We start from the raw sequence: 12,210 nt of genomic DNA, 5'->3' as shown, positions 1-12,210 counted from the left end.
ATTAAACTTGAGTTGCCGTGCGCAATTTTAACGCGGAGCGAAATTTATACAGACACATCCGTGCGCTTGGATTAGGTACGCTTAAAGAATACACATGGTCAAAATTAATCCAAACGGCGTGCATCAAATTTATGTCGTATAATTTCACGCAGAAACTCATTTTTTTTTTTACATTATCTTGAGCTTTTGAGTGGCGCTGTCAGAGACTGACGGAAGAAGCGGGGATTATTCACTTGAAAAAAGTACACTTTTCTCCTGTAGAATAACCGAACCTTCGTTGCATCACTGCCATGCAAGTGATCAATCGAAGAAAGCTCTGTGTTGAACTGTTACCTTTTTATACTGTTATTGCAAGCCAAACACGTACAAATAAAACGAGAAAGGTGATGCGAAAACGCAGACAGTCGCCAAGGGCGAGCATCCCTTTCATTGGCACAATGCGCTTCTCTCACTAGTGACAGCAACGTTCGGCGGGCTTCTTGCATCGATTCGACAATGGACAATGTACATATTACCACTAGGCTGCAGTCAACACCTTTTATTCGCCGACAATCGGCTCAAACCGCTCACAACGAAGGGCCGTTTGCTGCCACCTACAGCCCGATCTCGGGGCGAATAGCATGGAACGTCGACCGCCCCCTTATACGACCTAGTCATGCGCTCGTGTCAAGTGAGACGCAAGTTCCGGCAGAAGCTGGCTCACCCTTATTACTTTTACGCCAGCCTCGAGGTGACTGCTCTTCCGCGAGTCCCAATTTTCGGCTGCACGAAAGCGCTAAAGGAAACAGAGTGGAAGCAAAAACGGCACGGCAAGTCCTCTTCCTGTGCGTCCTACGCTCCTCTCCGCCCATTGTGTTTGTCACGCGTCGAGCCAGACCAGGAATGGCTGACGACAGGTCGCACAGAATGATAGAGGTCTCTGCAAATACTGTTCAGAACCGTATATGCGCAGGAGGCACAGTGCAGACCTAAGGTATGAGAAATTCCCGAAAGCAGCACAACTTTGTTTCGCTATTTCAAATATTCTCTCTTTGGGAGCCACCTCATAAGGCCATCGTTACATGGATATGTCTGCTCCGCTGTTGAAAAAACTAATTGAATCAAGACGATCTTGAGGCAAAATTCGTAAATTACCATTATTGATTTATACCCTATATTCTAAAATTTCCCAAGAGCCATAAAATTCATGTGTGTCTGTTTTTGTTAGAAATTATCCGTTTCTTGGTCAATCGAATCCCAGGGTGGGTGTCTGACGTAGGGAAATTATCATCAGCCGGCGCTCAGCACCGCCACTGGGGGGCAGGCGCGCGTAATCCATAATGGCTGCTCTGTCAGAGCCTCCTATATCTAGGAGGCTGTGGCTCTGTTAATCCACGCCTCCACGCTAGCCGTACGCAATCTTCGTCGACGAGATTGTTTCTTTACCCCGAGTGAAGGCCCATAAAGGGGGCCCTCTTCCCGGACGGTCCCCTGCGTCCGGCGATGCGAGAGATTCGGCGCAGCCGGATCCGAAACAGTCGCCGGCGCAGCAACACAAGCGGTCATCCCATTGATGCGCCGGCTGGCAGACATCGCCGATCTGCCTGTCCTCTCGCAGCCTTCACCCGAAGCAGGCACCATTTGGCGCCGAGGTGCGTATTTTGTTCGCCGCTTCCCGTCGCACAGACCTCCGCCCAATCATTACCGCGCAGTGGTCTGCATCGCTCGTCGCCTCACCGCGGTCTGGCCAGTGGCGGCGATGCCACCTTTCTGCGTCTCTGCACTGCTCGAGAACGACCACGTCGACAGCCTGTTTACGGCAACGTAACAAAGCCGTTTAGGTCGTCGAGGAAAGTGCCGGTCGCCCTCGGCAGACGCCCATTGATTTCATTATACGCCAAAGAAGCCGGCTTGCCGCCGAGGGTACGCGTACTGCCGTCTCCGCCAGGCGCATACTAGAGACGGATGAACGGCACGGCTGGAGGGGCCGGAAAGTTACTCTACTGCAACAGCCGCGCAACCAAACACACGCTCAAAGGTGTGGAGGGCACGATGACAACTCGCCTCGTGAACAACCCTTTTGCCTCCCTCGGTCAGAGCATTCACTGTGCATGTTCAGCAATGCGGATGGCGTTGCTCAATATTCCAAGCACCATTCGGATGTGTTTCTCTCGCTCAGGCGGTTCACGGACGTGAGCCGGGTTAGATCGAGGCGGGATAGAAGCGGAAGCACACTCCAAGCTGCCACTCTGCGTACACTGAATATAGGAAAACGAGCTCTTCAATTGGAGACATAGCAACAAACCGAGTAGCTGTCGCCGTTCATTGCGCAGCTTCGATCTTCTCGCGGTGTGCCCCTGCGGCGAAGGTTGAGGCATCACGCGCGCCCACATCGCCGGAGGAGCGGCGCTGACAAAAGGGGTGTATCAGCTCCGAGAGGCCAGGGACGACGAGGAAGCCTGCCCGCCGGCAATATGACGACAACGACGCGCTGGTCTTTCCGGTTTACGACGCTCCTCCATTCCGCCTCGTGATCACGCGCAAAGAATGCACTCAAAGCGCCGTCCTTTCCCTTGCACGTGCCGAGAGATACACCGAGACTGCAGGGAAGCCACAGAAAAAGAACACGGGGTCCGGGGAAACGTAACCTTTGATAACACTTGCCACAGGCAGCATGGCACAGCTGCTCTCATTTCTAGTTGAAAAGGAAGTCGGCAAACTACTGAAAACCCCCTCTTTCGACTTTGCGAGCCATGCTTATATCGGCGACCGACGACGCTTTGAACACGCCCGTGGCGATCTCTTCCATCGGTTCTGCCCCTCGTGGATCTCGATGTGTCATGTTGAGCTCTTCTCCCCTTCCCACTGCCAACTAGGGAAATCCTTGTGTGTCTGCACTCTCTTACCACTCACTCAACAATGAATAATAGTTGGCACCCGTGCAGCGTCGTCGTGATTACCCCGATCGCAATGTGGCAGCGCAAGTAAGGTTAAATAATGGAGTCTTTTAGCAAGTTACGGAAATACGGTACGCAAATACGGTAAGGCAGTACGGTACCGCTCCTCCTTTCCCGGTCGTTGAGCAGCCAAAGCACAACCAGCGCGAAAGGAGGAACGCTACCGTACTGCCTTACCGTATTTGCGTACCGCATTTCCATTTCCTTAACTTGCTAAAAGACTCTAGTCGCACGGCACCTGCGGCTGACGCGCGGAGACGGCCCGCACGAACGCCACAAACTACGAAGAGAGCACCGCTCTTCCCCATTTCAAGGACGCGGCGTCAAGCTATTTCACCACAACCTGAAACCAGCTGCACTAATAAAACATCCACTGATCATCATCACCGTGTGGCTTTTGCGCGAATGCCGTTTGGTAATCTCGTCAAGTTCGTAAATGTTTTGAACGCTGTCAAACATTGGGAAAGCACTTCGCTGTGTGAGATGCTCAATGGAGGCTCCATTAAGAAAGCTACTAAACGGCACCCCAGTTACTGAGAATTTTGATTTGTCGGTGGACTTGTTCAGTTTTTACAGGTTACCCAAGAAATACAGGTGATGGGCAACTCTGATAGCGACACCTGATGATGCCAGAAATTGAACCTGACAACACACACAAAGCTAATATCGCAGTGACTTGCACGCTTTACTGCTGTTGCAAAGTACTGCAAGTTTGATAATCAAATTCACAGAACTTTCATTATTTTTCGATGAGCACACGAGAATTTTTGCAAAGGCATTGTAGTTGGACAAAACACCACAAGATGATGCTACCAGCTCTGGCATATACAGTAACACTATTTCACCACTGTCAACGGCTCCGACAACGAATAAAAAATGCAAACAGTAAGGAGTCTAAGGACAAACTAAGATTCTCAATTAGCTGCAACACAAACCTTAGTACTTGAGAGAGACCACACAAGGAGTTCACAACTTCTGGAAATATTGCGCCTCAAATCTGCATCAGATTCGGAAGTTAAAGGGACCGACAACTGATTTTTCTCGACCCATTTAGTTATTTTACAAGCAGTATTTTTCGGTCTGAAAGGCTCTAAACACGGACGGAGCTTCCCTCCAGCAACGCTGAGAATTGATAGCGATGCTGCCAGCCCTTCTCGCGATTTGTGAAAGCTATCGCTGTTCTGCTTTCGCAGAAGTTGCCTGTAACTATGCTTAACCACCTTTATTTAGAGCTTTTCAAGCTGTTACTATGAGATGATGTGGCATTATACACCTTCCCTGTATCTGTACCGCGTTGTGTGCGCATGCGTCAAAGGTTGCCTGCGCCTGTGTCATGGGTGGCTTGTCCCGGCGTCGTTACTCGCTTGATGCATGAGCCAAGTCATGGAAGTCATCGAAAACGTCACTACGCATATGAGGCACCACGCCGAGTAGCAGCGCGTGTCATTTCTGAGACGAAGTGTAGGTAGCAAAACTATGTCGCTCCAAAATCTTAGCGACCTGGAAAATGCGTGCACGGTTGCATGAGTACGCTGAAAAGTTGCTCAAGACGCGCTGACGAGCATGGGATCATTATGTCACGGGAAGGCAGTGCCACTTTAATGCATACTACTAACGCAGGCCTATATGCACATTTTTATGGAGTAATACTTTGTAATATAAAGAAACGAGCAATATTTCAATACTAACAAACAAATCGTCAACCGCGTACAGCAATCAACGGTCACGTGGCCGGCTTCATCGGATCGTTCATGTTTTTGCCGCCAGAGGTGCCACAGGTCATTGTTCGCGGCTTTTAATTAAGAAATAAAAATATAAATCCATCTCTCACGAAAAAAACAGGGTTGATTTGAGTCAATGCGACGGACAATCTTTCTATCAGTGGAGTCATCTCATTTCATGTTCTGGGCAGTTGTCGGTCCCTTTAACCTGATGGCATGTAGAGTATTATACGTACCATGACTGCTAATGTGTGGCATCTACGTTGAATGAGTAGCTGAAGAAGAGGGATGGTAATATAGATGAACGATTAATCGATGAAAAATGTCTCGTAAAATGATAAGTCGTCATCAATATTAACCTTTCATTTCTTGCAATTCTACCGAAGTGACAGTTAGCCTATAGTTATATGCGAAGTGGCTTAAGGGAGGGAGCTTAGTGATCATTTCAACTTCGATATATGAGCTTATGTGTGCTCCTTACAAAAAGAGTAAAATTTAAATGCCGAAAAAAGAATTGGCACCATCACTATCCATGGCAAAAACAAATGTTTTGCCACGGCCATGGATTGCTGCGACTGGGATACCAAGAAGTGTGTAGTGAGTGGATTGCTGCATCCCTAGCTTCTCCACAACAAGTACATATGTCTCCTCGTTTACTGTACTTCGCTTCATAGCTAAAAGTTTTAAGGCAGCCTGACATTGCTTCAAACAGAGAACCAGATCCCTCTAAATTATCCCTCTCGATTTCGTCTTTACCCTTTCGGTACTTACTTAGAGCTCGCTTTTTCTTGTCATCGCTGCTATCCAATAAATCTCTGCTTGTCCGACTTTACACGTGGTGTTATTTGTAGTCACATCATTACACTGCCAGCGGTATACTTGCTGGTAAGCGTCCTAGATCTTTTTCTGCACAGTGAGTCCTATACAAATACCTGAACTCCCTCTCTGCCCACTTTATAAGTTTTAGCTTTTCTTCGAATTAAATTTTGCCGTGAGCTTTCCTCACGTTGAAGCTTTCCCAGCCTACATCACTTTGTACAGCCTTATTTGTAGGCTTCCCACGAACACCCAATGCGAGGCATGCTGCAACCCTTTGGTTAACATCCAGTCTCGATTGCACCTCCGACTTCAAGCCCACCACTGCATTTCCAAACGCATCTCGAAGCACCTATTGTAATTCCATAATGCCCTATGTCTGATTGTGGAAGCATTCCTCTTTTCCTTGTACACCTATGCATCCATTCCCCTTGTTTACCCATCCACCGAGATACTTGTGTTCCCTCACCCTAGGTATTTGCTGGCCCTGTACTAATACCGCCCGATTTATTTCTGTCACTTAAGACCATCAATCCACATCTTTCACACTAATTGGAAGCCCTAAAGTTGCACCTTCCTGCCTGCAAATATTAGCTTGACACTGTGCACATCCCCTTGCTAATCAGCAAGTTACACAATGTTGTCAACTTGCATCGGCAGGCTAGTTGGTTGATACTCATAATAAAAAGGAGCAGCACAACTGAGCACAGACTAGAATACACACATACACAGTGCTGTGTGTGCGCCTTCTTCTTCCACTCTGGGTTCAGTGGCACTGCTTCGTTTTGTTAACAATATCGTCATAACAAAACTTGTCAGCTCTGACCACTTCCCCTATTGGCAGCTCCTATCTCAATATCAAGCATTGGCTCCAGCCCAAAGCATTCCTCCTCTGGCTGGCGACTATAAATCAGGAATGTAAACACATTATATTTACTAATGGCAAAACATAGAAGGCAGCTCGTGAGTGTTCATGCAATGCAATCAGGGCAATATACACATTATTAGCAAGCTGGCTGAAAACGCAAGCACACGTTTTGTGATAATGTGATGCACATTATTCAGTTTCAGCAATGCCACAAGACCTTCTTCAAATCTGCGTCTTGGAAACCAAGTGGCCTAAAAAGTACTTGTGAAGTAGCTATTACATGCCTTGTAAAGGCAATGGAACGAGGGATTTTCACTGGCATGTAGAATTCTAGAATAGCTAATTGCCCTTTTGGTTGATGAAGAACCCAAAGAACCTTTACCCCACAGGCCTGTAGGTGTACTGAAAAAGGCACAGAAAATGACGTGCCACCTGTAAAACAATAAATAAGACAGTATATGTACACTACAGATGTCGAAATCTTCAGCAAGTGTTCCATCACAGTGAGATTTAAGTCCGGCATCAGAAAATGGAAGTGAAATATTCCTCAATTACACTGTAAAAAAAGCACACACACACACACCACACACACACACACACACACACACACACACATATATATACACACTGCAAACAAGAAGCCATGAAACACATTACTTTAAAGGCCCGAGAGTTGGCAAAGGACAAACGGCTAGACCCACTTACTTTCAGGCTTCCCCACTGAGGCCCCCCTAACAGTGAACAATTTTCTTTAGCAACACTGACATTAGATTGCGCTAACACTGATATTCTTTATGGCTGTTGATAGGAGTTTACAAAGTGTCAAATGTTTAGACTCCTTTCAACCTCCTGACGACTGCAGAGGTTCTAGTCTTACGGAAAATATGGCCATTCTTATGCCATGATTCCTAAAGACACTGAACATAAGCCAGAATATTTCACAGTGAACCGCATGGGCACCGCGTATTGGTCACAATTGTGTGGATCCACTCTTTCAAGACCTACTTAACAAAAACTGAAGAAAAGAAATCGCATTCTGCATCTACACCAACGATTGACCACAATCGCCTGTGCCACCTGTGACGAGACGCTCCTTCATTCGCGTCACCGAAACGCCGAAGGGTAAGGCAAAAATGCATATAAAGATCCTCAGGGATCACAAACCACGCATGGCTTTCTCTGCCTCGGCCAAACTAAGCCGCAGCACAGCGGCCTTCTGAGAGCGCTGGAACGAACGGTGTCATCGGAAGCGAATGAGTGCAGGTGCGACGCGGCACCGGCGCGGTGCACCACTGGCGTTAAATCGGCACTCGCCTCTTCAGAAAGCGGGCTTTCCGGTATCACGGAGGTCGGTTCTGTCCCAACTAGTAGTATTTACGACGCAGCGTGCGGAGCAATTAGGCAATTCTACGATAAGCGGTGGGATTCGCTGACGCCATGCACGTCAATACGGCAGGATGAGCAGCCAGACAGTGGAGGAAGCTGAAGAAAATAAAACACACTCACCTCGTTGAACGCCATGTCGGTGTTAAGACTGGCGTACACACATCGACGAACACGCGCCCCTAGGTTCCAGAGGTCATTTGCGAGGGAGCGTCGGCACAGACACAGGCCCACCTGAGCGACCCCAACAGATTTCACCTGAGGATTCGGTCACTCCTACCGAGCACTCCGCAAATGCGTGCTGTGTCCGTTCGTGGCCAACTGTTGCGCTGAGGCGTCACTCCACAATTCAGGCAATGTAGTGACGTCCGCTTCGACTGTTCTTGCGTCTTGACAGAAGCTAGAATCGACGCAACGCGAAAGAAAACGCGAAGATGCGGGCACCAGATAAGCCTAACAAAATATACGCGATCACCCGGCAGCCGCCGTGGACCTGCGTTTTAAATATTTCACTGTCAAACAGTTGAAAAAATTTGCCACACTAGGACATGAGCACTTACGCGCTCCCGCTGCTACGGTTCATGGCGAGCAATACACAGGGCAGAAAATATGCACTTAGCTCCACTCAACAACTCGCTTCACACCGCACGAACTCAGCCAGACGCCATTACACCAAAGTTTCCATTAGGCGCATGAATACAGCGACATCGCCGGAAATGTGAAGCTCAGCAATCCGCAAAACGCCGGAACCGGTTAGTTGACTGCCTTCTAAAAAGTAATTCCGTTCTCTGCAGGTTCTCGATAAATGTGCAAGCTTTCGTTAGATAACATACAGCATTATGATAACATACAGTTGACGGTGTTATCTTTAAAAAACACTGACTCGTGTTCATCGTATTTTTCACCTTACAAAACGTTGATTGTTGTCCGCGGTGTGGTCGCTGGTACTGTACTGTGGCTCCCATATCCGCGGCTTTGCATTGTAAACAAAGCTTGACGTGGAGGTTCTAGCATGAACCTTTCGGCGTTTTCTAATGAAAATTTTGACTCGAAAGAGTGGATCAACCATGCCTTCCAGGCGCCAGAGGCACAAGAAAACAAGGAAGCATACGCGTCTGAAGTGGCTTTCAAGCTTCAACTGTTCATTCAGGAAATGAACAGCGCCTTGGAGGAAACCGCCCAACAAGTGCAACAGAATCTACCAAGGGTGTTACGTGAAGTGGAGACAATGCAACAGGAAGCTGCGCTACTAAAATTGCAGATGGCTGCAGTGCAGAAGGACATAGCTAAGGTGGAGCAGGATTCATCGACGTCAATGAGAACTCTCCTCGAACTGGACACGATCAAGCTGCGGATGTTGGATGCCAACAAGGCGCTGCGAGAAGCCGACAACTGGACGACTCTGTCGGCAGACGTCGACCAGGTCTTCCAGAGTGGCGACATGCAGGCGATCACAGAGAGGCTCGTGGGCCTGCAGGCAAGCCTGGAGATACTCGTAGATGTTCCCGACTACGAGCAACGCTTGCAAAAACTGGAGTCGCTCAAGAACCAACTAGAGGCCATGCTTAGCCCGCTCTTGGTGCAGGCGTTCACGACACAGTCCATCGAAGCTGCAAAATCTTACGTGCGGATATTTTCCGACATGAGACGAATGCCGCAGCTACTGAAATATTACCACAACTGCCACAGAAACAAACTTGTCGACGCTTGGCGCAAGATCGTCGACAGCGAAGCCGACGACACGTTTCTTGAGTGGCTCAACAACTTCTACGACGTTCTCATAGCGTCTTGGCATTCCCAGGTGACTTGGTGCAGTCAGGTGTTCCCTGACCCGCCAGCTGTATTCATCCTGTCGGATGTCGTCGTCGACGCCATCACAAACCTGGACCCAAGTTTGCAGTTCTGCCTAGAAGCCGCCATGAAACAGCAGAAAAGCTCGACGGTTTATTTAACTGAAATACTGGAAGTCTCTGAACAGCTTTGTAAAAGCCTTGGTCATTCGATATCAACTGCTAATTCAGACTTCATGTCCAGCCCTCATGTTGTGGCTTTGATGAAATCCGTATTTTCAATGTTTCATCCACACCTCGAAAATTATGACAAATTAGAAGAAAAATGCTTGCTGGGAGAATTGTCACTTATACCGACACAAAGCGATGACATACGAGATTCAGTAACCCTGCTGTCCGACTCGGTTTCTAAAGTGTTTGGACTGGCCAAGGAAGCTGAGAAACGTTGCAGTCGTCTTCTTCATGGATGTTCGTATCCAGAACTGTTGAAGTCCATAAAGGCACTTTTTCGAGCTTATTTTGAGCTTTGCCACGCTGTCCTGATGCAGCTGAAGTCTTCATCAAAGCTAGATGAACTGGACAGTTGGACAATGTTTCAGTATGCCCTGAAGTGCATGCAGACAGCAGGCGAAATCTCAATTCAGCTTGCTGCTTTTGATAAGAGCATAACAGCAAACATCAAAACGGCACTGAAACAACTCCATATTCAAAAAAGCACGTTTGATGGGTCTGATGAGGCCACGGAAGACAAGAAGGGTAACATTCTGAACGATCACAGCACGCTGCTGCTGCCATCCGTCATGCAGCGCAGCTTGAGGGACTTTGCTACACAAGTGCACCTAGAAGACTTTGTTGCATTCCCTGAAAGCATGCGGGCCATTGCAAAGCTATGCACTGAGTTCACCAAATTCACGTTTGACACTGTCTTTGCCGAAGTGCAGCGCCACTTCAGCAGTGTGCCTTCCCTGAAGGTGTGGTCTCTTGAGAACCCAGATGGCGTTCTAACAACAGACTTGCCAGCATTCAGCATTTCTCCCATGGAGTACATCACACAGATCGGCCAGTACCTGCTAACCATACCACAACACATTGAGCCATTCATCGTCGAAGAAAATGAAGCTTTGTCTACAGCATTAAAACACAGTAGTCTTCCTCATGTAATTGAGGGGATTAGCACCGACCACGTGGCAGACTACCTCCTCGGTTGTGTAGCCCAGGCCACAATGTACACGTACATTGACACAGTGATGCAGATTGAGAAGCTGACACGGCAAGCATCAGCGCAGCTGGCTACTGATATCAGTTACCTGTGCAATGTGTTGGATGACCTTGGTTTGCCACCGCTTGAGAGCCTTCAACACTTGGTGGCCCTTCTGAAATGCCCACCCGAAAAGTTTGCAGCTACTGCAGTTGGAAAACCTAATCAGCTAGTACAAACAGTGCGTATGATGAGAGGAATACGGTGAACTTTGCTCAGATGTTTTGTTATTGAATTAAACCTAAACTCTCCGCTTATCCGCGTATCCCTTGTTTTCCATGTGTTTGCTGTGCATGTAAATAATTGCATGCAAATCTTCAATACAAGAGACTGTCTGGAAATGAGACATGTAAACAAAAAAACTGACTAGTGCGGCTGCGTTTAATATGTGATGCAAAAGCTGCAATTAAAACATGCAATAGACATTTGCATGTCAGCAATATGAGTGCAATATTAAATGTTCCAGGTTTCACTTGTGATACCTATGATAAAAAGCAAGAAAGGGCGCGCTTGCTCCAGGCGTCGTGCATACCAGGCTATGTGGGCCACTCGCACCGACAAACTCGATCTTCTTCCTAGAGAAATGCAGATGTGCAGCCTGTGCTCACAGTTGTGAGACTTACTCTGGAATTCGTACCTTCAGGGTGCAATGGTTCCTGGCTAAACCAGTTGCTAACAGTTCATGTGAACCATAACTTTTTTTTCTTCAATTTTCGATTGTTCCCTGACTGCTCAGTGCTGTCCAAACTGCTGCTTCGAGCCATTTAGTGTGCATATGCAGCATCTCAGTCTTGCACTCGGGATGAAAAGTCAAAGAGACTCGCTGAGGACAGCACTGATAGTTAAGTCTTGTCAAAGCTTGACTTGCGTTCATTTTGTCAAAGGCTGCCTGCAAGAAGTGCGAAAAGTTCCTTTTTAATGTGTTTAATATATATCGCAAACAACCATGCAGTCAAAGTTGTAGTGCTTTTGTGACAATGTCGATGCAATGAAGTTCCCACGACCACAAAAGCTGTACTAAAAAAAATTTGGCGAAGCTTGCACTAAGTCGCGCAAGGCTTGAAACAGTGAAACTGGAAGTCTAATCTGGTTGCTTCTAGGTTGTTGCTAGGCTTTAGCTAGGTTAGTCCCGACACGGATGTCCGAACTCCAGAACCGAACGTTCGCACCTCTCGTAGAACGACCCTTTCTTTATCTCTGCTTTCTTTTTCTCTTGATCTTTTTTTTTCTTTTTTCTCTCTTTCTATGTCTTTTTGTCTTTATTCCCATTATTTCTCTCAATTTTTCTCTCTCTCTTTCTTTCTATAGCTTTCTCTCACTCTTAGTGAACCATGGCGGATAAATCAACTGCTGACCAATCGTTTAAACACACACATAAAGACATACATTTCAGTCCTGCTATGGGAACCTTGTTCAAAATGATGATGATCGTTTTCTT

At 47.4% G+C, this 12,210-nt stretch overlaps 2 protein-coding genes across 2 annotated transcripts in view; one reads left to right on the top strand and one right to left on the bottom strand.

Annotated features, from left to right (window-relative positions):
- LOC119388207 (serine/threonine-protein kinase 26) overlaps positions 1 to 8,397 on the bottom strand; it is a 121,457-nt gene extending 113,060 nt beyond the window's left edge. Inside the window, exon 1 of the mRNA XM_037655872.2 lies at positions 7,848 to 8,397. Within this exon, the coding sequence (XP_037511800.1) occupies positions 7,848 to 7,862 (15 nt within the window). The 5' untranslated portion in view covers positions 7,863 to 8,397. The remainder of the gene's footprint in view (positions 1 to 7,847) is intronic.
- A 291-nt stretch (positions 8,398 to 8,688) lies between these two features.
- On the top strand, positions 8,689 to 11,029 carry LOC119388206 (conserved oligomeric Golgi complex subunit 7). Its single transcript, XM_037655867.2, has one exon. The coding sequence runs from the start codon at positions 8,737 to 8,739 to the stop codon at positions 10,978 to 10,980; it is 2,244 nt and encodes a 747-aa protein (XP_037511795.1). The 5' UTR covers positions 8,689 to 8,736; the 3' UTR covers positions 10,981 to 11,029.
- The last annotated feature ends 1,181 nt before the right edge of the window (positions 11,030 to 12,210 follow it).

The sequence above is a fragment of the Rhipicephalus sanguineus genome, chromosome 3 (genome assembly GCF_013339695.2).
Source record: "Rhipicephalus sanguineus isolate Rsan-2018 chromosome 3, BIME_Rsan_1.4, whole genome shotgun sequence".
Lineage (NCBI taxonomy): Eukaryota > Metazoa > Arthropoda > Arachnida > Ixodida > Ixodidae > Rhipicephalus > Rhipicephalus sanguineus.
Note: the sequence above shows the minus strand (reverse complement) of the source record. Positions and strands in the feature narration are given on the sequence as shown.